Source organism: Tamandua tetradactyla, chromosome 23 (assembly GCF_023851605.1).
Source record: "Tamandua tetradactyla isolate mTamTet1 chromosome 23, mTamTet1.pri, whole genome shotgun sequence".
Lineage (NCBI taxonomy): Eukaryota > Metazoa > Chordata > Mammalia > Pilosa > Myrmecophagidae > Tamandua > Tamandua tetradactyla.
Window position 1 is genome coordinate 35407249 of NC_135349.1, and position 27816 is coordinate 35435064.

Sequence of the window (27816 nt, forward strand, 5' to 3'; positions counted from 1 at the left end):
GGAATCTCTTAGCCATTGCCACTCTGTCTCATTTCACTCTCCCCCCTTTTGGTCTAGGGGTCTAGATTTTCTCAATCCCTTGATGCTGAATCTCAGTTCATTCTAGAGTTTTTCTCAATCCCTTGATGCTGAGTCTCAGCTCATTCTAGGATTTCTCTCCCATGTTGCCAGGAAGGTCCACACCCCTGGGAGTCATGTCCCATGTAGACAGGGGGAGGGTGGTGAGTTTGCTTGTTGTGTTGGCTGGAGAGAGAGGCCACATCTGAGCAACAAAAGAGGCTCTGTTGGGGGTGACTCTTAGCCTAAATTTTAAGTAGACTTGACCTATCCTTTGTGGGGTTAAGTTTCATATTAACGAACCCCAAGACTGGGGGCTCAGCCTATAGCTTTGGTTGTCCACACTGCTCGTGAGAATATCAAGAATTCAACTTGGGGAAGTTGAATTTCTCCTCGTTCTCACCTTTCCCCAAAGGGGACTTTGCAAATACTTTTCCACTCACTAATCAAATCACTCTGGGATTCATCGGTACATCACTCTGGATGAACCAACAAAATCTCATGTCCTACCTGAGATTCCAAGTACTTATGGTGTTCAGTCAAGCTAGCAACATAAGTTACATTAGGAGATGCACTAGTCAAAATATAAATTTTGTACCAAATAAACATTTTTTGCTTTAGTCTCACACATAAGGTGAGATTTTAAAATATGAATTACCATCTATTTTCAGTACCCTGCAGTAATGACATTCCTTTGTTCTTCTTCATGCAAAAATATTTTAAAAATTTGTACATTTAGTCACCATTATTATACACTCTAGGCATTCCTAGATTATACCATCTCAATCTTTAACATCTATCTTTCTTTCTGATTTCATTTATGCCTCTAGCCCTCCTCCCTCTATCATTCTCACATGCAGCTTCATTCAGTGTTTTAACATAATTGTATTACAGTTACATAATATTGTGCTGTCCATCTCTGAGTTTTTATATTTAGTCCTGTTGCATAATCTGCATCCCTTCAGCTCCAATTATCCAATATCTTACCCCATTTCTATCTCCTGGTGGTCTCTGTTACCAACGAAATATTCCAAGTTTATTCACTAATGTCAGTTCATATCAGTGAGTCCATACAGTATTTGTCCTTTTGTTTTTGGCTAATTTCACTCAGCATAATGTCCTTAAGGTCCATCCAAGTTGTAACATACTTCATAACTTTATTCTGTCTTACAGCTGCATAATATTCCAACCTATGTATATATCACAGCTTGTTTAGCCACTCATCTGTTGATGGATATTTAGGCTGTTTCCATTTCTTGGCAATTGTAAATAATGCTATAAACATTGCTGTGCAAATGTCTGTTTGTGTCTTTGCCCTTATGACCTAGCAATGGTATTGCTGGGTCATATGGCAATTCTATATTCAGCGTTTTGAGGGACCGCCAAACTGCCTTTCACAGCGGTTGTACCATTTGACATTCCCACCAACAGTGAATAAGTGTGCCTCTTTCTCCACATCCTCTCCAGCACTTGTCATTTTCTGTTTTGTTGATAATGGCCATTCTGGTGGGTGCAAGATGATATCTCATTGTGGTTTTGATTTGCATTTCTCTAATGGCCAGGGACGTTGAGCATCTCTTCATGTGCCTTTTGGCCATTTGTATTTCCTCTTCTGAGAAGTGTCTGTTCAAGTCTTTTTCCCATTTTGTAATTGGGTTGTCTGTCTTTTTGTTGTTGAGTTGAACAATCTCTATAAATTCTGGATACTAGACCTTTATCTGACATATTGTTTCCAAATATTGTCTCCCGTTGTGTAGGCTGTCTTTTTACTTTCTTGATGAAGTTCTTTGATGCACAAAAGTGTTTAATTTTGAGGAGTTCCCATTTATTTATTTCTTCAGTGCTCTTGCTTTGGGTGTAAGGTCTATAAAACCGCCTTCAAGTATAAGATTTATAAGACATTTCCCTACATTTTCCTCTAACTGTTTTATGGTCTTAGACTTAATGTTTAGGTCTTTGATCCATTTTGAGTTAACTTTTGTATAGGATGTGAGATATGGGTCCTCTTTCATTCTTTTGCATATGGATATCCAGTTGTCTAGGCACCATTTATTGAAGAGACTGTTCTGTCCCAGGTGAGTTGGCTTGACTGCCTTATCAAAGATCAATTGTCCATAGATGAGAGGGACTATATCTGAACACTCTATTCGATTCCATTGGTCAATATATCTATCTTTATGCCAGTATAATGCTATTTTGACCACTGTAGCTTCATAATATGTCTTAAAGTCAGGCAGCATGAGACCTCCAACTTCATTTTTTCCCCTCAGGATACATTTAGCTATTTGGGGCACCCTGCCCTTCCAGATAAATTTGCTTATTGGCTTTTCTATTTCTGAAAAGTAAGTTTTGGGGATTTTAATCGGTATTGCATTGAATTTGTTAATCAATTTAGGTAGAATTGACATCTTAACTATATTTAGTCTTCCAATCCATGAACAGGGTATGTCCTTCCATCTGTTTAGGTCTTCTGTGATTTCTTTTAAGAATTTCTTGTAGTTTACTTTGCATAGGTCTTTTATCTCTTTAGTTAAATTTATTCCTAAATATTTTATTCTTTTGGTTGCAATTGTAAATGGAATTCGTATCTTGATTTCCCCCTCAGATTGTTCATTACTAGTGTATAGAAACACTACAGATTTTTGAGTGTTGATCTTATAACCTGCCACTTTGCTGAACTCGCTTATTAGCTCTTGTAGTTTTGCTGTGTTTTTTCCGGGTTTTTGACATAGAGTATCATATCATCTGCAAACAGTGAGAGTTTTACTTCTTCCTTTCCAATTTTGATGCCTTGTATTTCTTTTTATTGCCTAATTGCTCTGGCTAGAACCTCCAACACAATGTGGAATGACAGTGGTGATAGTGGACATCCTTGTCTTGTTCCTGATCTTACGGGGAAAGTTTTCAGTTTTTCCCCATTGAGGATATTAGCTGTGGGTTTTTCATATATTCCCTTTATCATGTTGAGGAAGTTCCCTTGTATTCCTATCCTTTGAAGTGTTTTCAACAAGAATGGATGTTGAATTTTGTCAAATGCCTTCTCTGCATCAATTGAGATGACGTGATTTTTTTGCTTTGATTTGTTGATATAGTGTATTACATTAATTGATTTTCTTATGTTGAACCATCCTTGCATACCTGGGATGAATCCTACCTGGTCATGATGTATAATTCTTTTAATGTGTTGCTGGATTCGATTTGCTAGAATTTTGTTGAGGATTTTTGCATCTATATTCATTAGGAGTAGTTTTCTTTTTTGTAATATCTTTGTCTGGCTTTGGTATGAGGGTGATGTTGGCTTCTTAGAATGAGTTAGGTAGCTTTCCCTCCTCTTCAATTGTTTTGAAGAGTTGGAATTTTTGAAGAGCAGGATTGGTAGTAATTCTTTCTGGAATGTTTGGTAGAATTCACAAGTGAAGCCATCTGGTCCTGGACTTTTCTTTTTGGGGAGCTTCTTAATGACTGATTCAATTTCTTTACTTGTAGTTGATTTGTTGAGGTCGTCTATTTCTTCTCGATTCAAAGTTGGTTGTTCATGCCTTTCTAGGAAGTTGTCCATTTCATCTACATTGTTGTATTTATTAGCATAAAATTGTTCATAGTATCCTGTCATTACTTCCATTATTTCTGTGGGGTCTTGTCTCCTCTTCCATTTCTGATTTTATTTATCTGCATCCTCTCTCTTCCTTTTTGTCAACCTTGCTAAGTGTCCATCAATCTTATTGATTTTCTCACAGAACCAACTTCTGGTTTTGTAGATTTTCTCGATTGTTTTCATGTTATTAATTTCATTTATTTCTGCTCTAATCTTTGTTATTTCTTTCCTTTTGCTTGCTTTGGGGTTAGTTTGCTGTTCTTTCTCCAGTTCTTCCAAGTGGACAGTTAATTCTCGATTTTTTGCCTTTTCCTCTTTTTTGATATAGGCATTTAGGGCAATAAATTTCCCTCTTAGCATTGCCTTTGCTGCATTCCATAAGTTTTGATATGTTGTGTTTTCATTTTCATTTGCCTTGAGATATTTACTGATTTCTCTTGTAATTTCTTCCTTGAACCACTGGCTGTTTAAGAGTGTGTTGTTGAGCCTCCACATTTTTGTAAATTTTCTGGCACTTTGCCTATTATTGATTTCCAACTTCATTCCTTTATGATCTGTGAAAGTGTTCTGAATGATTTCAATCTTTTTAATTTATTCAGACTTGCTTTGTGACCCAGCATATGGTCTATCTTTGAGAATGATGCATGAGCACCTGAGAAAAAGTTATATTCTGCTGTTGTGGGGTGTAATGTTCTATAAATGTCTGTTAAGTCTAGCTCATTTATTGTATTATTTAAGTTCTGTTTCTTTATTGATCCTCTGTTTAGATGTTTTGTTCATTGATGAGAGTGGGCAATTGAAGTCTCCAACTATTATGGTAGTTCTCTTTTCAGTGTTTGCCACATGTATTTTGGAGCATTTTGGTTCGGTGCATAAATATTTATGATTGTTATGTCCTCATGCTGAATTGTTCCTTTTAATAGTGCATAGTATCCTTCTTTGTCTCTTTTAACTGTTTTACATTTGAAATCTAATTTGTTGGATATTAGTATATCTACTCCTGCTCTTTTCTGATTGTTTTTTGCTTGAAATATCTTTTCCCTACCTTTCACTTTCAACCTACATTTGTTCTTGGGTCTATAATGCATCTCCTATAGACAGCATCTAGATGGATCCTGTGTTTTAATCTATCCTGCTAATATGTCTTTTGATTGGGGAGTTTAATCCATTAACATTTAGTGTTATTACTGTAAGGGCAGTACTTTCTTCTACCACTTTGTCTTTTGGATTTTATATGTCACGTCTAATAATTCTTCTTTTTACCTTTACTGATAGTCTTCATTTCTACACTCTTCTGCACCTCTCTCTCTTCTGGCTTTTTCTTTCCATCTCCAGTGCTCCCTTTAGTGTTTCTTGCGGTGTTGGTCTCTTGGTCACAAATTCTCTCAGTAAAGTTTTTTTTGTCTGAAAATGTTTTAATTTCCCCCTCATTTTTGAAGGACAGTTTTGCTGGATTAGAAGTCTTGGTTGGCAGTTTTTCTCTTTTAGTAAACTAAATATATCATCCTGCTGTCTTTTTGCTTCCATGGTTTCTGGTGAGAAATCTACACAGTCTTATTGGGCTTCCCTTGTATGTGATGGATTGCTTTTCTCTTGTGCTTTCAAGATTCTCTCTTTCTCTTTGACATCTAACATTCTGATTAGAAGTGTCTTGGAGTATGTCTTTGGATCCATTCTTTTTGGGGTACTCTGCACCTCTTGGATCTGTAATTTTAAGTCTTTCCTAAGAGTTGGGAAATTTTCCGTGATAATTTCCTCCATTAGTTTTTCTCTGCCTTTTACCTTCTCTTCTGTTTCTGGGAATCCATAACAAGTATATCCATGCACTTCATGTCGTCATTCACTTCCCTGAGTCCCTGCTCATAGTTTTCCATTCTTTTCCCTATATTTTCTTTTGCTTGTTGGATTTCAGATGTTCCATCCTCCAGTTCACTAATCCTATCTTCTGCCTCCTGAAATCTGACATTGTAGGTTTCCATTGTTTTTCTCATCTCTTCTGTGTGCCTTTCATTCACATAAGTTCTGTGATTTTTTTTCTGACTTTCAATTTCTTCTTGTTGTTCATTTCATGCCTTCTTTATACCTTCCCTCAATTCATTGATTTGATTTTTGATGAGTTTTCCATGTCTGTTGGAACATTCTGAATTGTTTCAACTCCTGTATCTCATTTGAACTGTTGGTTTGTTCCTTTGACTGGGCCATATCTTCAATTTTCCTAGTATGATTTGTTTTTTTTTGCTGGTGTCTATGCATTTAATTTGCTTAATTAGTTTATTCTGGTGGTTGTTTTCACATTTTTTAACCTAGAATTTTCTTGCTGGATGACTTTGTTGTCTATCTGTTCTTTAACATTCAGTTCAGCTTATTCTAGACCTCTAGCTTAGGTTTTGTTTAACAGATCAGAATTTTTCAGTTCTTGTTTTCTTGTTTCTTGCCCTGCCTGTACAGTGCCTTTTTTTTTTTTTTACCCCCCCTTAGGAGGTTCTACTTAGGTATTATAGACCCCAGTTAGATCTTCCTAGACCAAACTGGCCTCCTCTCAGGAGAAAAGAGTCCCCTGCATTAGTTTTCCCTGTGGGCGATACCCAGAAGGTTGAAAGACTTTCCTATGAGGCATCTGGACTCTGTGTTTTTCCATCCTGCCCAGTAGGTGGCGCTTGTCTGCCTGCAAGCCCACCAGCATAAGGTGATGTGGTACCTTTAACTTCAGCAGACTCTCCCTGCTGGAGGCATGGTGGAGACAGAGGAGAGGTTGTAGGCTGGCTTTAATTATTTCACTTTTCCAGACCCTGGGGTCTGAATTTCTTGAGGGAGGGATTCCCCCTGAGCCGGGCCCCACCCCTCTCCTGGGGCAGCTGGAGTCTGAGAAGCCCTGAAACTCTCTCCAAAGAGTAGTCAAACCATAGAAACACAGTCACAAAAAAGGAAAAGAAAACTCCTTTTCAGAGCAGGACCCCCATTCCTCGGGTTTGCCAATGAAGAGCTTAAGTTGGTCCATTGCTCTGTGTATCTACAGGTCCTATGTACCCCCTCCTTTTTCAGGGCCCAGACCCTTTCTAGTATTATGTGCTATCCGATCCAAAAAAACCTCTGTTTTTTCTTCTCTTTTCTTTTTCTGTCAGCCCTGCCTCTTCTGCACCAGGGCAAAACCCAGCAACCTCAGCTTTTACTCAAGGTGCAGCTGAGCTGAGGGCCTATATTTAGTAGTCAAAATTTGTTAATTAATTCCACAATCGGAGCTTGGTTGTGCTCAGCCCCTGCTGCTGGTAAAGTCTCTTTCTTTTCCCCTCTCAGAAGCAGCCTGTGGGGAGGAGGGCTGGCTCCACAGCTTGGGGAACTCATGGTTGTGGGTGGGCTTGCAGCCCGTCCAGCTTATCCAGACTGGGGTAAGCTGTGTGTCAGGTCACTGACATAGCCCCAGTAGTTGTTCTGTGCTGTTCCTGGCTATTTACTAGCTGCTCTGGAGGATGAACTAAATCCCACACCTCACTAAGCCATCTTGGCCCTGCCCCACAGCTGACATTCACTACCATGTTGCTTTGACCGCTGTGGTTTTATGATAGGTTTTAAAGTCAGGAAGTGTTAATCCTCTCACTTTGTTCTTCTGTTTTAGGATGCTTTTAGTTATTCAGAGTCTCCTTTCCTTCCAGATGAATTTGGTAACTAGCTTTTCCAAGTCTTCAAAGTAGGTTGTCAGAATTTTGATTGGTACTGTGTTAAATCTGTAGATCAATTTGGGAATAATTGACATCTTAACTATATTTAGCCTTCCTATCCACGAGCAGGGAATGTCTTTCCACCTATTTAGATCTTTGATTTCTTTTAGCAGTGTTATGCAGTTTTCTGTGTACAATTTTTTTATGTTCCTAGTTAAGTTCATTTCTAAATACTTGATTATTTTAATTGCTATTTTGAATGGAATTTTTTCCTTAACTGACTCCTCAGTTAGGTCATTGCTTGTGTATAGAAACATTACTGATTTTTGCACATTAATTTTATATCCTGCCACTTTGCTGAACTTATTAGCTTAAGTAACTTTGCTGCAGATTTTTCAGGATCTTCCAAGTATAGTATCATGTCATCTGCAAATAATGAATGTTTTATTTCTTCCTTTCCAATTTGGATGCCTTTTATTTCTTTGTCCTGCCTGATTGCTCTAGCTAGAACTTCTAGCACAATGTTGAATAATAGTAGTGACAGTGCGCATCCTTATCTCTTACCTGATCTTAGGGGCAAAGCTCTCAGTCTCTATCCATTCAGTACAATGCTGGCTATTGGCTTTTCATATATTCCCTTCATCATATTAAGGTACTTACCTTTGATTCCTATCTTTTGGAGTGTTTTTATCAGAAAAGGATGTTGAGTTTTGTTGAATGCTTTTTTCAGTATCAATCCAGGTGAACATGTGATTTTTCCCTTTTGATTTGTTAATGTGCTATATTACATTAATTGATTTTCTTAAGTTGAACCATCCTTGCATTCCTGACATAAACCCCACTTGGTCATGGTGTATAATTATTTTAATGTGTTGTTGGATTCAATTTGCTAATATTTTCTTGAGAATTTTTGCAGCTATGTTGTTTAGGGAGATTGGCCTGCAGTTTTCCTTTCTTATAGCATCTTTGCCCAGTTTTGGTATTAAATGACATCAGCTTCCTAAAATAAATTAGGTAGTATTCCATTTTCCTCAATTTGTTGGAAATGTGTGAGCAGGACTTATGTAAGTTCTTTTTGGAATGTTTGATAAAATTCCCCTGTTTGTTCTATCTATAGAGGAGAGTGTTGTATCGAAGTCTCCTACTATTGTTGTTGAACCATCTATTGCTCCCTTCAGTTTTGCTAATGTTTGCTTCATGTACTTTGGAGCTCCTTGATAGGGAGCATAGACATTTATGATTGTTATATCTTCTTTCTTTATATATATATATATCTTGAATGTTGCAGCAAACATGGAATGCTACCATCCAGGCTTTAGAAGAACAAGACCAATCTCTAAATAGCTTAGCTGAAATAGTCCTACAAAATAAAAGAGCCCTTGACATCCTAACTGCAAAAGTGGGAGGGATCTGTGCAATATTAAATGAAACCTTCTGTTTTTATGTCAATAGTACAGGCCAAGTATAACGAAATTTAAAAGTATTAAAAGAAAATGTGGCCATAATAAATAATAGCTTAGCAAATAAGAGGTAGATTCATCTTGGCTAGAAATTTTTCTCTCAAATTTTCTTTCATTCTTCTCTACCCCTTTATGAGCTATTCTGCTCCCCCTCATTGAGCCCTTAATTATCCTCCTGTTAATTTTCCTCCTAGACCCTTGTCTCTTACAATGTCTATATAAGTTTGTTCACAGGTCAATAGCAGCAACCAACAAAACTCTGAGAACATACTCCTGCTACAATAGAAATTTGAAAATCTGCTCCCATCTCAACAAAAGCATTGCTATCAACCTGTTCCAACAGAAGATGCCAAAAACCCAATTAATAATGCTCCTGCTCAGCTTGAAGCTTGATGAATTATCCCTTTAATTGATATATAGTGTCTTTCTTTGTCTCTTATGATGTGTTTACATTTAAAGTGTATTTTGTCCAATATTTGTATAGCTACTCCTGCTTTCTTTTGGTTAAAACTTGTGTAGAAAATCTTTTTCCATCCTTTCACTTTCAATCTATTTGTATACTTGTGTCTACGATGAATCTCTCGCAAGCAGTGTATAGCTGGATTATATTTCTTAATCCATCCTGCCAATCTGTATCTTTTAATTGGTAAGCTTAGTCCCTTAACAGTTATTACTGAAAAGGCATTTCTTGAATCCACTATGTTATCTTTTTTATTTTATTTGTCAGATCTATATATTCTTTTCCTTCTTTTTGTTTTTATTCTTCAAGTTCCCCTTATTGGTACCTTCAGTTCTGTGCCCTCCTCCAGACCTCCCTCTCCTGTTTTTTTTTTCCAACAGGCAGTATTTCCTTTAGTATTTCTTTTTTTTTTTTTAAATACAAATAAAAGTTTATTGCACAAAATTAAGGCCTTTGTATTCCACAGTTCACAAAGGCTAAACAAAGACTGGATAATTTTTAAGTTCTTCAAAAAAATTTTGCTTTCACTACATCTTGTCCTCAACTATTAAAAATGGCCTGACCAAAACGTTATCAAAACAAACACTATAAATAACATCAAGTCCTTTAAAGAAGACTACCCCAAATGTTATTTTTTTGACATAGGTGATCTTCATGGCATGGGATAGTGTGATCTTAAATCCTTGTAATGCATCGCTGGCAGCACCAACCTGTCTGTCATTTTCAAATTCAACAAAAGCAATGTCATGTCTTCCAGGTACCAAACGGACTTCCTTAAAACCAGGGAACTGATTAAACAGCATAGATAATATCCTTTCATTAGTCTCTTCTGGTAAGTTATTAAGGAATAAATATAGTTTGGAGGATAATCAGGAACCTGAGGATTTGGTGCTGCATTTCCTTGGGTATTAGTTGAATTTGGTGTTTCCAGACCTGGCTTTTTGTTTGCAGTTGACGCAGTCTGTTCCAAAGTTTTGGCTTTTTTCTTTTCTTTGTCAGCAAACGTGCCACGAATTTTAGATATCATATCAGAATCTGTTTTTGCATACTGGATTCACATTGGTTTACCATAAAATGGAAATCCTTGTAACTGTCTCAAGGCACTTGTGGAAGAACCCAGTTCCTTAAATATAACGAAGGCCTGACCCCTCATCTTCTTAGTCTTTAAAGCTACAATATCTACCACATGGCCAAACTGAGGAAACAGGGCATACAGCGATCTCTTCAATTCTTCTTTTTTAATTTTGTCATTCATATTTTTGATATAAATTGTATGATTGGGTCTATATCCATGTTTTTGTTTAAATTGTCCAAATAACCCTGCCCTCCCTGAGCTCAGCACATCCGTGTATGGCACTCCCAGGCCCACATATCCTTTAGTATTCCTTGTAGGGCCCGTTTCTTATTGTCAAAGTCTTTCAGGATTTCTTCATCTGTGAAAAGTTTAATCTCTCCCTCTGTTTTGGAGGACAGCTTGACCAGATACAGAATTCTTGGCTTGAAGTCTTTCTCTTTCAAGGTCTTGATTATATCGTACCACTCCCTTCTCATTGCCATGGTGCCAGGTGAGTAGTCTGAACTGTTTCCCTTGTATGTAGTAGATTGTTTTTCTCTTACTACTTTCACCATTTTCTGCTCCTCTTCAACATTTGACAGACTGATTAGTATGTGTCTTGGGGAAGGCCTATTTGAATTTATTCTGTTTGGAACTCATTGGGCTTCTTTGACTTGCATATTTGTGTCCTTTATAAGGGTTGGGAAGTTTTCCTCCATTATATCCTCAAGCACTCTTCCTAGCCCTTTATTCCTCTTTTCTTGTTCTGGGACACCAATGATTCTTATATTTGTGTGTTTTGTTTTGTCTATCATTTTCCTGAGATCCAGTTAAAATCTTTTCATCTTTTTTGCCATTTGCTGCTTTGGGTTTTCAAAATTAGTTACCTTGTCCTCTATATCACTTATTCTTTCTTCTGTCTCTTCAAAAATGCTGTTGTGTGCCTCTAATATGTTTTTTATTTGGTCAACAGAGTCTTCAATCTCTGTGACATCTTCTACTTTTCTATTTATTCTTTCAAATTCCTCTTCATGTTCTTCTACTGTCTTCTTGATCTCCTTCATGTCATTAGCCATCCCACTTATTAAGTAAAGTTATATGAACATCTTTGATTAGTTGTTCCAATGTCAGTGTCTCCTGTTGTTTTAATTTGGTTGTTAGGCTGGGTTATATCTGTCTGCATTGTGACATGCTTAGTGATCATTTGTTGTTTTCATCACATGTAAATATCTCAATTAATTTACTTTGGGAGTTGATTTCCTTCAGTAGGATGCAGTGTATGGGGCAGGGCAAAACAGCATGGTGATGCATCGTGGTGCAGATATAGGCGCAGTTGGGGATGTTACACTGGTGCTTGTGAATTGGGGTGCCCAGTGGCCAGGGAGGAAGTAGCTGTGTGGGTGCACAGGTCTGGGGGTCATAACCCTGGTTGTCCCCTGGTCTAGGGCGTGGGGCCCTTTGTGCGCATGCACAGAGCTGTGATAGCAGGTCGGCATTATGTCTTCATGGGTTGGGGTATCATACGACCTGGCTGCGTAGGTTAGGGCTTTCTTGGCCTGGGAAGTGTGACTGAGGGCCATGCATATGCACAGGCCTAGGAGTGCTGTAATTTGATGTTCCCAGAACTAGGAAGTGTGACTGACGGGCCGCACACATGCCTGCATCTAGGAGGGCTGTAAACTGATGCAGAGAGCTCAAGGGGGAGCAGAGTGAGTCTGTGCAACACTATGGTCAGGGGAGCAAGTGTAACCTGGGTATGGAGGTATGCGCCCGCAGTCTTTATGCACTGGCAACAGCCTGCAGAGAGCAGGGAGGAGGAGGCAGTGCTCGGGAGGGGTGCAGGCAGGAAAGGCCAGGTAGGCCGCACCTGGTATGGGGTGGGTACGCGCATTGGGGATTGGTGGGGTGGGCGTGTTTGGAGTGCAGGGAGCAGGGGTGGGTGATGGGGTTCAGGTGCATGGGGTGTGGGGTGAGTTTGGGTCATGGGGCTGCACTGATGAGAGTAGTATATTCACGGAGCATGGCTTCGCTTACTTCCTAGTCCCTCTCTCCCCATCTGTGCCCTCCTGTGGGCTCCATGCTTCTGCACTAGGCTTCAGGTTTCTGCTTCTCAGTTCCTCAGCTTTTGGAGCCAGGGCTGCCCTATGTGATGCAGAAGGCTCTCCCAGGTAAGCTGCACTCTTGAATCACCATCTCAGTTGCCCTCCTGTCCCTCTCTAACTTTTTCTTGGAGCAGGGCTGAAGTCGATCTACCCTATTCGGCCATCTTCCCAGAACCCTCGGTGACTGTTATTTTAATGATAATATTACAAACTTGTAAAATCTTATGTTTTAAAATGTTTCAATCCATTTGCCATTGTTGTTTCTGATGTTCAAATTATCCCTTTCAAGTTGTCTTCTCATGTACTTTGGATATAACCCAGATGTCTTTTGACCTGAAATCAGCCATTTCTCCATGGTGATCCAATTAATCTTAGGAGGAAATCAAATTATACAACACAATGTAGATGTTAGCAGTTCTTATTAAAACTCACTTGGTTATTTTTTCTAGGATTTTTAACTTGATAGAGCTAGGAAATAAATAACTTCTGTAGAGATAATAGTAAATCACATGTTAATACTGATATTTAAATTTAAAATTTAAACTTAAAATTCCTTTTACTTCTTTGCTTATGCTTGCATCTCTTTTCCTGATGCTGAAAATCACAATTTCTAATATCATTATCTAGTTTCTTATTTGTCATATTCAACTTGATACATATGATAGTTTGAAAGTACCAATGTAGAGAACATTAAGACGACAGAATGCAATTTAGGATGTTTTTCAGAGAGTTCTTGGTTCCTAAGGGATACTGAAAGCTGTTAAAAGTCAGTATTTCTTTATACAAATCACAACACACAGAGATGAACAAGGAGAGTACATAAAATAATGAACTATGCCTAAGTAGGGAAATAGACAACCAAGCCGGGTAGTGCCAGCTCTAGACAGATTTGGGTGAATATTGTGCTGAAAAGGATACAGGAGCAGATACAATCACCCCAAGATTGTGAAAATACCACCCTGACTGGGGAAATACTGAGGACATATATGAGATATGGTAGATCAGAGCAGTCACTACCAGGGAAGCAAAATGAAATGGCTGTAAAGGGCACTGGATAAGAGGTGTTAGTTAAGGGAGGGTCTGTTTCTGGGATAGATAGGAGTAATGAAAAAGGGGAGGCACTCTTTGGAAACATGGTGTTGAAGGAACAGAAAGAATGCATGAGTTACAAATTAAATTTTCTGCAGAAACAAAAAAGAATCAGAAAAACAAGAGACATCTCCACCCCTCTGTCTGCCAAAAAAAAAAAAAAAAAAGATAAAAGAAAAATCAGTTCCATTGGTTAGAAAAACTGAATTTCAAAACACCAGTAGGAGAGGACAGTAAAAATTAGTTTGCCACTCAGAACCCTCATAGCTTTCTACATATAACTACAATCTTTGGTCCAGGAAATTAGACCTTAAAAAAATGAAGAAAAATGGAGCCATATTCATATAAGATTAATATGAGGAGACAAAAATAAAATGAAAAACAAAAGCTTTCTGTTGATTATTTTATTTCCTCAAAAACTAACCAGAAGAAAACTATGACAAAGTATCTGACCTGACTTAAATATCCTTAAATAAGATTTGCTGTTGTGAAAAAATAAAACACCTTTTGTACCTGCAATTCAGGAAACTCAGAATATAAATGGACAAAAAGTTGGGAAGGGAAATAGGGCTACGTGTGGTGAGGAAGATGGTGAAGCAGGGAGCGCCAGGATTCAGTCCTTCCACCAAAGCACCTATTAAACAGGCTTGGACTGTCTGAAACAACCGTTCTGGGCTCTGGAGGCCAGAAGAACACTGCACACCATCTAGGCAGGAGTGGGAGGAAGAGGCTAAAGAACGATGGTAAAGAACAGGGGTGGTTCTCTCTATGCAATGGCTGCTGGAGCCCATCCTCCTTTTCTGGGGTGGGCTATCTTGGGATCCACCCCTGGCTGGCTGCTGCTGACAGAAAAGGACACAGAAAGCCTCTTCCCCAAGAACAAAGTTGGGGATAGCCATATACTATTCATGACTTTTGATTAGTGGATTTGGATTGCTGAGTTCCAGTTCTGAGCTACCATTTCAACCTACCCTGGACAAAAGTGCTGGCAGCCATTGTTCCAACCCCACCTCTGATGGGGACAGAGGCAGTGGTGATTTGGACAGTTAAGTCTTTAACTGTGGTTCCTTAGGTCTGTGGGAAACAGTTTGTTGAAGGGTAGCATCTGTTGGGCAGGCCATGAAAGTGCAGCTTTGGGAATCTATCAAGGAGGCTTTTGGTGTCCCTTCTGATCCCCTCTCCAGGGTACTTGGGAGCCAGTCTGTGAGCTCTTTGTGGGTCCTTGGCCTTGTTTTGGCTGGGAGATATGAACTTGAAACCTTTTTCAGGGTCACCCTCCTCTCAGAATTTGCCTTCCAGGCAAAAGCAGCTAGAAATTATGAAAAGAGTGTAAAAGTACTCTAGAGGCAATACAAAATCAAACAGCACAGATCAATATTCCTTGAGAAGGAACAGAGGAAAGGAAGGTATCTCCTGGAGGTGAAACTATTGTACAAACAGTGCAGCCTTAAAAAAAACAATTGTACAAACAGTGCAGCCTTTACCATATATCCAGGGTAAAAAAAACAGACGAAGAGCTGAAAAAATCATCAGTTAAACATGGACTTTTCTAAAGTTCCAGAATAAGTTGAACCAAGTGTCATAGAAGAGACAACACATAGCCAATAAACAATAAAACCCTAGGCAAGAGAGAGTAAATTCATCAAGATAATTAGATGTCTAGACATCAGCAAAATATTAAAAGTCAAGGAAACAAAACTCCAGAGGAGACACAGAATTTTGAACTAATCGAAAAAGTTTAAAAAAATCTCCAAAATAAATTCTAGGAGATGAAGGATAAAATAGAAAAGAGATAAGGGATATTAAGAAGACACTGGGTAAGCATAAAGAATAATTTGAAAGTATAAAGAGAAACAGAAATGATGGAAAGCGAAATAGAAGAGATTAAAAATACACTAGAGGCAAACAACAGCTGATCTGAATAGACAGAAGAAAGAATCAGTGAACTGGTAAGACAGGGACATCAAAATCTTATGGACAGAAGAACAGATAGAGTAAAGAATGGAAAAAATTGAGCAGGGTCTCAGAGACCTGAATGACAGTACAAAGTACAAAAACATATGTGTCATGAGTATCCTAGAAAGAGAAGAGAATGAAAAGGGAGCAGAAAGAATATTTCAGGAAATAATGGCCAAAAATTCCAACTCTTATGAAAGATATAAATATACATGTCCAAGAAGTGCAACATACTCTAAACAGAATAAATCCTAATTGACCTACTCTGAGACACATACTAATCAGAATGTCAAATGCCAAGGATAAAGAGAAAATCCTGAAAGTAATAATAGGAGAGTAATTTCTTACATACAAGGGAACAGCAATAAGATTAAGTGCTGATTTCTCATCAGAAACCATAGAGGTGAGAAGGCACAGGTATGATATATTTAAGGTACTAAATACTTTGTAATAAACTGCCAGCCTACAATTCTTTATCTGGCAAAACTGTCCTTAAAAAATGAGAGGGGGCTTAAAATAATCACAGATAAACAAAAACTGAGAGAGTTCATCAACAAAAGAGCTGCCCTACAAGAAATAAAAGGGAGTTCTTTACGGAGAAAGAGGCTTGGAGTAGAATGAAGAAATGAAGATTATCAGTAACAGTAACTAAAAGGATAGAAAGAAAAAGAAATATATGACAAGTATTGGTTTGCTAAAGTGGCCAGAACAAAAAACACCAGAAATGGAGAGGCTTTTATAAAAGGAATTTAATAAGTTACAAGTTCATAGTTCTAAGGCCATAAATATGTCCAAACTAAGGCATCCAGAGAAAGACATCTTGACTCAAGGAAGGCCAATCTGGGAAGGTGTGTGGTCAGCATCTGCTGGTCCTTGTCCCCAGTTTGTTGCTTCACCTTCTGAAGCCTGTGGTTTCCTCTCTAAGCAAATGTGGGCCTTCGCTTAGTTCCTCCAGGACACACTCTTTGTTCTGGCTTTCTTAGCATCTCATGGGAAGGTACATGGCAATGTATGCTGGGCTCTGCCCATGTCTGGGCATCTGCTTTCTCTGTTGGCACTCTAAACATCTCCAAACAGCCATGTCTCTGTCAGCTCTAAAGCAATTGTTCTCCAAGCGTCTGCACATGAAGTTTCTCCAAAATGTTTCTCCTTTTACAGGACTCTAGTAAACTAATCAAGACCAACCTTGAGTGGGTGGAGTCCCACCTCCATCTAATTAAAAGGGCACACCCACAATTGAGAGCACATCTCCATGGAGATAATCTAATAGAAAGTTTCCACCATACAGTATTGATTCAGGATTAAAAGAATGGCTTTCCCTACAAGATTGGATCAGGATTAAAACATGGCTTTTTTTTTCTGGGGTACATAATAGTTTCAAACCGGCACATTCCACCCTATGGAACCCCCAAAAAGACATGTTCTTTCCACATACAATGTACATTCACTCCATCACAATATCACAAAAGCCTTAAACCATTTCATTAGCAATAAAATGCCATACAAAGGAAAAAAATACAAAATCTCATCAAAGTTAATTACAGGCATGGTCTGTTCTGAGGCAAAAAATTCTCCTCTGACTCTGGACCTGTGAAACAGAACAAGTTATCTGCTGTCAATATACAAAGGAGGGAGTCAAAGGACACATGTTTCTATTGCCACAGGGAGAAATAGAAAGGCAAACGGGGTCATCAGACCCAAATGGTTCAAAAAACTTGCAGGGCAAACTCCATTGGATTTCAAAATCTGAGAGTTATTCATCTTTGCAGCTTTAGAAAATGACAGTTTCATCCTTTCCAAGGGCCTACATAGCAGCCCTGCTCTGCAAATGCAGGAGTGGTGGTTGCAAGATTGGGGCTTGTTGGGGGAACCACCTTTTTCTTGGCTCCATCCTCTCCAAATATTGGGGCAGCATGTGGGCTCTCTGCCATATCTGGGGCACATGCTTAACCCTTTCAGAACAATGGGGTGATCGCCCCTCTGAGGCCTGCAACTTCTCTGCTTCTGGGACAAACTCCACGTGTATAGTCGTGTCTGCTCTCCTGGCCTAAGATTTCCTGTCTCCAGACCTTAGTTTCCATGGTTTTGCCTCTGAATTAATTTTTCCTTCAAGTTGCCCCTTTCCTGTCCCTTTTTGTCCAGACTGACAGTCATTCTGTTTATACAGATACCCACAATAGCCTTGTGGGTTTTCTATGCAGTATGCAGGGATCATAACCCTGCATATCAGACAATAGGATTTTCCACAAATCCTTTCTGGATAACTCCACCTCAAACCCTGGCTTTTTCTGAAATGGCTAACTGGTTCCATCTTTAGTTAAATCCTCATGTGGTGTACTAACCACTGGGATTTCCCTTTGTGGAGGCCCAGAACTTTCCAGAGCATCAATTTCTGTTTTCTTTGTACCTAAAAGTTCTGTTCTCAACTTATCTCTTCCCTCTCTCATTTTACTAAAATCTGGAAGGAGCAGTCAGACTGCATTTTCCACATTTAGTTTTGAAATTTTTTCTGCTAAATATCCAAGTTCACCACTCTCAGATTCTGCCTTCCATCCACAAAGATCACCTTCCTTCCAGTTTGCAACAACATGTTCATCATTTCTGTCTAAGGCCTCATCAAAGATATCTTTAGAGTTCACATTTCTACCAACAGTCTCTCCAAAGTATTCTAGGCCTTCTCTATCAAGATCTTTTTCCATTTAAAAGGCTGTCCCAACATGTTTGGTATTTGTAAACCATGGCAGCACAACATATAAAAACCAAAGGATAATATGGTTGAAGTAAGTATTGCCTTTACAGTAATAGTAATGAATGTGAATGGACTAAACTCCTCAATCAAAAGACCCAGATTAGCAGAATGCATAAAAAAGTCTGATGCAAATATATACTTTTTACAAGAGATTCACCTTATATCCAAAAACACAAATAGGTTGAAAGTAAAATGTTGGAAAAAGATATTCCATGCAAACCAGAACATAAAACATCTATGTTCTTTTAATCCATCCTTGTGGGGGCAGACCTGTTGTGGGTAGGATCTTTTTATTAGGCTGTTTCTATGGAGATGTGACCCACCCAATTCAAGTGGGTCTTAATCCTTTTATTAGAGTCTTCTATGAAGAGAATAAAGATAGAAAACAGATCAGAGAGATGAAACCAAGGAAGGATGCACAGAGAGAGACAGAAACTACAGGGAGAAACAAGCAAGGACACACAGAATCTTAGAGACATTTTGGAGAGAAGGACCAGCAGACATTTCCATGTGACAGAAAACCCTGGATACCACTGGCCTTTCTTCAGCAAAGGTATCTTCTTGTTGATGCCTTAATTTGGCCATTTCCATGGCATTAGAATCGTAACTTAATATATCCCCATTGTTAAAAGCCAACCCATTTCTGGTATATTGCATTTTGGCAGCTTTTGCAAACCAAAACAAGTGAGATACATTTAAAACAATTATCAGAGGAAAATTCATTACCTTATATAATACTATCAATGAAAACAAAAAAAAGCAAATTAAATTTTGTACTCAAAATCTTAGAAAATTAACAGCAAAATAAACCAATAGGCAGAAGAAGGAGTGAAATAATAAAGGGCAAAAAATGAAGTAGAAAAACACTCAAGTAGAATAAATAAGTAAAAATACATCTTTTCTTTTTACTTGGAAAAAATAACAAAATAGAGAAACATGTAGCTAAGCTACCTAATCAAGAGACAGAATGGGAAGAACACAAATGAGAAATGCTGGGAAGGGGGTAGGAATTCCAAAATTCAAGAGAGACTTCTTTGCACACATTTATGCAAATACATTTGAAAATATTAATAAAATGTATCTTTTCATAGGAAAATACATTGTACCATTATTGACCAGATAAAAGCACTAGGACCAGATGATTTCCCAAAGTAAACTCTACCATATTTTGAAAGATAATTGCAATGTTAAGTAATTTGTTCACAATCTAGAAAGTGAAGGAATACTTCAACTTCTTTTAATAAGCCTATATAACATGGATAGTTAAATTGTTAAAGATATCACAAAAAGAAAACCAGAGGCCAATATCATTTATGATAATCAAGGCAAAGATCCTCAATAAAATACTGATGAACAGAATACCATAGAGCATGATGAAAATAACATACCATACCACATGGGATTTATTCCTGTAGTGCAAGGGTGATTTCACATTAGGAAATAATTAGAATTCGTCATATTAATTGATTTAAGGAGAAAAATCACATAATTACCTCCATAGACGTTGACCATAGATGCTGAAAAGCCCTTAAACAGTAAATACACATTCCTCATGAAAACACTCAATAGAACAGGAATTGAAGAATACTTCCTTAACATGTGTTCTGGTCAGGTTTGTGTGTCAACTTGGCCAGATGGTGGTGCCTGGTCATCTGGTTGGGCAAGCGCTGGCCTGTCTATTGCTATGATGACATTTCATGGACTTAAATTATGATTACGTTGGCTGCATCCACAGCTGATTGCATGTGTAATCAGCTAAGGGGAGTGTCTTCTGCAATGAGTGATGCTTAATCTAATCACCAGAAGTCTTTTAAGGAGGATGCAGAAGAGACAGTCATGCTTCCTGCTTCAGCTGGCGAGCTTCTCCTGTGGAATTCATCCCGACCCTTCATTGGAGTCACCAGTTTCACAGCCTGCCCTATGGGTTTTAGATTCTTCCATTCCCACGGCTGCCCAGCAAGCCTCTCCTGAGAGTTTGTTGAGGACCTTCATCAGCGTTACCAGCTTGCAGCCTGCCCTACAGACCTTGGACTCTACATTCCCATAGTTATGTGAGACACTTTTATGAATTTTATATCTATGGATATCTCCTGCTGATTCTATTTCTCTAGAGAATCCTAGCTAATGCAACATGATTAAAATTTATGTGTAACTCAGTTAGTGTCTTACTTAATGGGAGAAGCAATAGAGACATTTCCAATAATCCAGAAACAAAGAGTGCTCACTAATTTCCCTATGATTTAATATTTTAGTGGAATGGAATTAGACAATTCCATTGTCACTGGAATTAGACAAGAGAAAACAATCAGAGGCCTAAATATTGGAAAAAGATGTGAAAGTATTTCTATTTGAAGATTATATAATATCTTTACTCATTTTTTTTTCTATAAAACTTTTTTTATTGCCTATGTGCACATTTAATACCAAGACGTGATAAGTTTTTGATCCTGGAAGGAATGTTTGGTACAGCTAAAGTCAAAGTTTGATTTGAGATTATGGTTGTAGGGGAAAAACATATACAGGTAACTTTCAATATTATATTTGTTAAAATCAGGAAAATATTAAAATGATTTGGGTGTGCTATATGAAAAGCATTAAATGCTTTTGTCCCCATCAATTAGTGAGAAAACATGTAAGGATACTTGTTGGGAATATGGTATCTTATCCACTATAAAATGAGTCCATTATTTTCAGGGTAAAATAGTATAGTGGTAAGCACCGTCTCTTGGCTATGAGATTATATTATTATTTTGAGAAACATCTATGACATGGCACCTTTCTGACTGAAGCAAATTAACTGGTATAGTTCATCTCATTAGACAATAAACCCTCCCCAGGAGACCTGTATGAGAAACTCATATTCATATGTATAACTAGTTTTGTTCTTAAAAAGGATATACCTGTCAGCTTCCAAGCTCCAAAGTCTCAGACTGGAAGGGACTTCAGAAATGCTCCGAGGCCTGTGTTTTATGGGTGAACATGTAATTTGTTTAGAGATGTCCCCTCAAGCTCTGATTAGAAGCCAGTGCTGTGGTGTCCCATCATACATCATGGTTAGGGCAAGGAGTTCCTCTCTAAAGATAGAGTTTATTGAGTTCTGTCTTTTACTATAACTGCTTTTAAAGTCACAGGCCTTAAGCATTCTGAACTGCTTTCCTGATGCATAAGACTTCTCTATCTTGGGGGCTGTACCTGGCTCCCTGACCTTGATCTGTTTCCTGCTTACAAATTTGCTTCCTGTCAAATAGTCTTTAGTGGATTTCTGAAACATTATCTTCTCTATCTCAGATACCTGCTAGACTACTGGGTCATTTTAGAATCCAGAGGGCCAGGTTTGGCCATTGTATAGCCATTTCTCCCTGGCTGCTTCTTTCTCTGCAGTATAAAGAAGTTATGCATTTCAAAAGCTAGGAAAGTTACAATTTACCTGTCAGTAAACAGAAGATGGTTTATCAACAGACTTTACCTTAATGACTACAAATGTTTACCTCCTTCTTTCCAGAATGCAAAGAAAATCTTGGAAATGTCATAATATCTTACAAACATTTGCAAAACAAATCCTTATTCATACGAGAAAGAAACAATTGTATTCGTTGTCTTTGACACAAGGAAGTGTTTGGCGAGAAACATACAGATAGATGTACACACTTATATATAAATGTGATATGCTAATTAAAAATTGCAGTGGGCACTTATTAAAAATTTATTTTGCAATCTAACCGTTCAAAACATCTTTATATCAACAAATACAGCAGCTTGACTATTGGAATCATAAGTGATTTATCTTGAAAAGATTGCATTTGTAGCTGGATGCCAAGATTTTTTTGGGGGGGGGGGAATATTCATATCAAAATTGCTGGTTTTTTTGACCTATTTTGATTTCTCTATTTTTAGAGAAAAATTAAAACAAGTATCTCTGCTTTCACTTTATGAGTGAGATGGCCCCACTTTGTGTATTTCCATGTTTGTCCGAATTACAGCTGTTTATCTTGCAACTTTCTTTAAGACTAATTAAATGCAAATGTAACTCTGTGACTCATGGGAATACCTGCCAGACCCCTTATTAATACCTTCACTTAAAAACTCCTGTGCCAGAGAGTCATTAATTTGCTAAAAGAAAAGTGCTAAAGCAGCCCTTTGCCCACAAACAGTCCTGAAATGGCTGCCCAATTAGTCTGGTAGCCTTCTGATCCTCCTTTCAGACCCTGTGGCCCTTTGAGGACACAAGAAGGCTCCGATGATAACCTGGCAACCTAGGTAGAAACCCAGCCAAGTGTGAGCATTTGAAGCTGCAGTTTGGCTGCCATCATGTCGGCGAAAAGAAAGAATTCAGGCACCATGTCATCCAGTACAAAGGATAAAAACAGATTCAACCGGAAATTCAATGTGGCACCACATATGGGATACATGAGTGCAGTTATACAACAGGCCACATATTTTTTTTGAACAGTCTCCTACATGTGATGCCGAGGACATGTGTAACCATCATAACGTCTCTAGGAATCTGTATTTAATTTGAGTTGGGGTGGTGGCAGGGATTGGAGATCTGAAGCCGCCACAGGTTTGTGGCAGATGGCTCTGTGTCAGCTATGACAAGCAGCCAGGCTCAGCTTCCTCTGCAGATTTTCTTTTCTCTCTGATCAGGTAAATATGGGTACACTCTGGAAAGTTCTACAGATTCTGCCTTAGGCTGCAAGTTTGTGACTTAGCCCCATCTGTCACAAATCTTCCCTAGGTTCTGTTGTAAGCAGAGACCTGAATTTACCATGTTGTGCTGCCCAAGAAAACAGAGCCATCTCACCCTTATAGAGATGTTTTCTTATAATATCTGGTCTCTTGCAGAAATTCTGGAGCCTTTTTGAAAGCTGTTCAGGTGTAGAATACAGATATTCAGCTGGAAATATTTCAGGATAAACCAAGTCTTTGGGACAAAGTGGGTAACAACCGCAATACACAGCTTCCAACATTGCCACTCCAAAGAATTCATGTTTAGCTGTTGAGATGACAACATCAGCCATGCACAGTACTTGGAAATAGTCATCTTTGCTGGGTAAGTAGCCCCAGTGTAAGGCAGACGATCCCAATGCCTTTTTGGCCTCTGAAAATATATCTTTTAAGACATAATAATATAAACTGTAAAGCCTTATTTTCTGCAATAATTTTCAATTAATGAAGTTCACAAAATGAACATCAAGAAACTGACTTGTCAGTTGGTACAACTTTCATTCTCAACGCCATCAGTCTGACATTTTTCAGAAGCACTGAACACAGTTAAACGTTAAGAACAATTTCATGAGAATTGTTTTGGGAGTTGTATTCTGGAACATATTATCTTCATGGCCTTCCCCCTGGTAAGATGGATAAAGGATCTTGCCTTCAGAGCTGTGCTGAATTTTCTGGGACATCTTGGAAGGTTTCTCCAAGGACAGAAACATAGAAATTGAGTGCTAAGTCCTTAAGATGCATTAATGCCTTAAAAAAACTCTCTGGATCTTTATCATGTTCCCTTTATTAGAAACCTTGCTAAGCCTCTTTCTCTGATCCAAGTCTGCTTTTGTGAAATCTGCTCACATCAGGAAACCTGATGGGAAAGTAAATAACTTGGCACTTGGGTCTGATGATGCTTTCCAGATCCTTGGGTCTGTGATCAGGAATCAACTTCATGAATTTCCCAATAGAAGTGAGAAATGACTCCATATTAAACATCGAGTTAAATACCACCACATCAGCCACCAGGCATGAAAGAATTTGGTTGTATCCATATTGGAAATCCCTCTCCTGACATTTCTTAACAGGATATATCAATTGGTTCTCATGGAAGTACAGAATCTTTTTCAGTTTTCCAAGGTCAGGCCGAAGGGCAATCAGTTCAGTCAGGTTAAGCACTGAGCTTGCAAAGAGGATCCTCCTCCTCCTCGTCTCTCCCTCCTGGCCACCGGCGCGGCCCAGCCGGCGATGCGCTGACGCCGCGCCCCTCCCCCAGCGGCCGCGGCCACCGCCCCTCCCGGCCTGCGGCCGCCGCGGCCTCCAGACCATCTTTACTCATTTTGATTTATGTTTTTGTTTCATAGCTTCTATCATTTTTCATTGCTTTAGCTCATTTTAGAACACTCAGTATTCGTTTTCAACCGCTTCCCCCCCCCCCCCATTTTCTTCTATTGGGACTTCGTTTTTTATAGGCTTATTATTCTCCTAATCTCTTGTCTTAATACCTTTCTCTGGGGTCCAATTGCAAACTTTTATGTAACTCATATTTAAATGACATCTATTTTTCCGTATTTTAGGAGTTCTCTGTGTAGGGAGCAGGAGTTGACCAAGATAACTTCCCTAGGTTTATAGCTCCAGGGCTGTCTATTCTATTACGTCAGTGAATTATTAATAATTATTAATACTCTCAAAGTAGCCATCTCTGTAGTTATTTTCTGATATCTGTCTCCTTTCTCCTATCACCCTGGGCTGGGTGATAAAACTCTCTCTTCACCAGTGCCTGAAATTCTCTCTCCTTTATCCCCAGTGACCCTGTTTTGCTTCTAGCAGTTTTTCTCCAGAGTAGGATTCTTTCTTGAAGGGAATTTTGGTGGGATAATTCTGAGAGACTCAATAGCTTAGGAGGTATATCACTTTCTTTTCCTTTCTGCATCAACGTGGTTTCTTCAGTCTTTTTACATTCAGTGGCATACTGGAGCTTGGGAAGTCAAGACTTCTTCCAGTTATGATAGTTGATTTCACATCCACTTGCCCACATATCTTTTCCTTTTGGGTTGCATATTTCTTGGTAATTTTTAGGTTCCCTAGCTGTTAGGAATATCAAAACTTCCCTCTTTCTTTCCTTGGCTGTGTCTTGCATAATTGTTGATTGGGCATAAGTTTTGTTGCTTTGAGTAGTTTGGGCCCATCTCTTGTGTTCTGGCATCTGGGATACTTTGACAACTAATGTTGGTTATAAGATGTTCTCCATGGATTTTTACTTTTACAATTGAATTTATTCTCTGTGGGTGTGTGTGTGTGAGAGAAAGAGCCACAGAGCCAGAGAGAAAGAGAAATCTGGGGAGACCAAAAAATTAGGCGGCCATAAACATTTGCCTCACCCTGGAAAATACCACAGCCTTCTACTGGCAGCTGGGGGAGAGAGGGGGTCTATGTTGGCTGCACCTGCTTGTAGTGGAAGTTTTATCACCCTGGGCTGGGAGGGAAGAGGTAAAGAGTGAGTCATGGTTCAATGCCAAACAATCTTGCTGTTCTTATCAAGTTGTAGTAGATTTTGAAAATGCTTTTTCATTTGCTGTATGTCCCTAGGACCATTTTCAGAGATTTAAAAAAAAATAATTTCACAAGTTTCACTGGGGAGCAGATCTGCAGAGCTTCTCATATTGCCATTCTGGAAGCAGAAGTACTAAAGTTATTTTATATTCCATATTCCATACTGTTGATTTAAATATTGGAGTCTAAACTGCTTATATCTCTGCTTAATCTCATTTATTGTGCCCTATTTCTTTCTGTGATTGTTGGCTTTTAATTATGATCTTACAATGTGTGATTTTAATTTGTGGTAATCATAAGGTCCTAAATTGGGGACACTTTCCTTCTAAGAGGATCTATGTTTGCCTCTGTTCCGTGTTAATGGATGCTACCATTCTGGGTCTTAAATATTTGTTAGTTCAGTTTTGAAGGTCCTTAATTAATGAGAGAATCTCAGGATAAGCCATTTCCTTGGAATGAGCCCAAAGTTTCATCTCTTATCTCACTACCAGTATCAGAATTAATTTTAGGATAAATGAGTGTTTACATTGTGTTCTTGCTCACTGTCAGCTTTTAGCTTAATAATATTTTCTTTTCTGTTTTGGTTCTTTGAATTTTATCTCACTTTCCCTATAGGTCCCAGCAAAGGATTAAAAGGCAATTTTGTTTCAACATTTCCAGCAGTGGTATTTTTATTTTAACAGAAGGACCTTTCCAAGTATATATTCTGCCCTGCTGTGAGAAACAAAAAACCTCACTTTGTGGTCTGTAAAAAATAATGCATTATCTCTTAAATTATCTGAGATTAGATTTAGGATTCCTTAAATTTTTCTTCTGATCTTAGAGTTAATCTTTGACTGAAATGTATATTTAAGTTACCTTTCATATTTTGGGAAAAAACTTCTTATTTTGAAATAATTGCAAGCTCACAGGGCAGTTGTAAAACAATACAAAACCCATATAGAGAACTTCAACATACCACCTTTCCACAAATAACTAGATCCATCAATTTGAACATTTTGCCATTTTTCTGTATCATTCTCTCTCTCTCTCTTTCTTTCTACCAGAATTCCAAACATTTGAGAGTAGGATGTACACATCATGCCTACCTGGAAGAACAGTTCTATCTGCACTTCCTAAGAACAAGGATATGGACCATTATCAAGTTTAAGAATTTCCAACATTGATTTAAAGCTTTCAGTCTACATTCCAATTTTTTCTATGTCCAAATAATGTCCTTTTGAGCCTTTTCTCCCCCATTACTAGATCTAGTCCAGGATCATGTATTGCATTAGTTGTTATTGTCTATTTAGTTGCTTTTTGTTTAATCATGGAAACATACATACAATATGAACTTTTCCATCTCAACTCCCCCCAACTCTACCATTCAGTAAGATTATTCACATTCATAATGCTGTACCACTCCACCTCAATCCCTTACCAGAACTTTCCTGTTATCCCAAACATAAACTCTATATCCATTGTGAATTAAATTCTCCTTCTCCTTCCCTGACTGCCTCTGGTAACTTGTACTCTACTTTCTGTGTCTATTAATTTGAATATTCTAGTTATTTTGCATAAATGGAATCATACAATATCTATCCCTTTGTGTCTAGTGTATTTCACTCAACATGAAGGTTTATCCATGTAGTGGAATGTTTCAGAATGACATTCCTTTTTAAGGCTGAGTGAAATTTCATTGTATACATATTTTATTTATCCATTCTTCTGTTGAACAATGGTGTTGCTTCTACCTTTTGGCTATTGTGAATAATGCTGCTATGAGCAGTGGTATACAAATATCTATCTGAGTTTCTGCTTTAAATTCTTTTGCATGTATATCTAGAAGTGGGATTGCTGGATCACATGATAGTTCTGTTTAAATTTTTTAAAACTGCCAAATTGTTTTCCACAGCAGTCACACCATTTTACTTTTCTGCCCACAATGAATGATGGTTACTATTTATATGCGTCCTGATCAGCACTTATCATTTTCCATTTTTAAAATACTAGCCATTCTAGTTGGTATGAGGAGATATCTCTTGGTTTTTGATATGCATTTCCATAATGGCTAACAAGTCTGGGTATCTTTTCATGTGCTTATTGTATATCTTCCTTGGAGAAATGTCTATTCATGTCCTTTGCCCATTTTAAAATTTGAATGCTTGTCTTTTTTGTTGTTGAGTTGTAGGAATTCTTTATATTCTGATAGTATGCCCTTATTAGACATATGGTTTCCAAATATTTTCTCCCATTCTCTCTGTGTTAGCCAAGGTTTTCTAAAGAAACCGAACCAACAGGTGAAATCTGCAAATATGAAATTTATAAAGGTGTCTCAAACAACCGTGGGAATGGAAGAGGGCAGGCTATAAAACTAGAGGCTCTAATGAAGGGTCTGG

General features: G+C 38.2%; 2 protein-coding genes and 1 pseudogene across 8 annotated transcripts in view; all 3 read right to left on the reverse strand.

Annotated features, from left to right (window-relative positions):
- The window catches only part of LOC143667399 (phospholipid-transporting ATPase ABCA3-like), a 324917-nt gene that overhangs the window by 16108 nt on the left and 280993 nt on the right, over positions 1 to 27816 (reverse strand). The gene's annotated exons all lie outside the window — the stretch shown is intronic.
- On the reverse strand, positions 4477 to 14469 carry LOC143667797 (U2 small nuclear ribonucleoprotein B'' pseudogene; annotated as a pseudogene).
- On the reverse strand, positions 21756 to 24214 carry LOC143667798 (tRNA-queuosine alpha-mannosyltransferase-like). Its single transcript, XM_077142376.1, is given in 2 exon segments — positions 21756 to 23290; positions 23577 to 24214. Coding segments are annotated over 2 exon segments (1032 nt in total). The 3' UTR covers positions 21756 to 22896.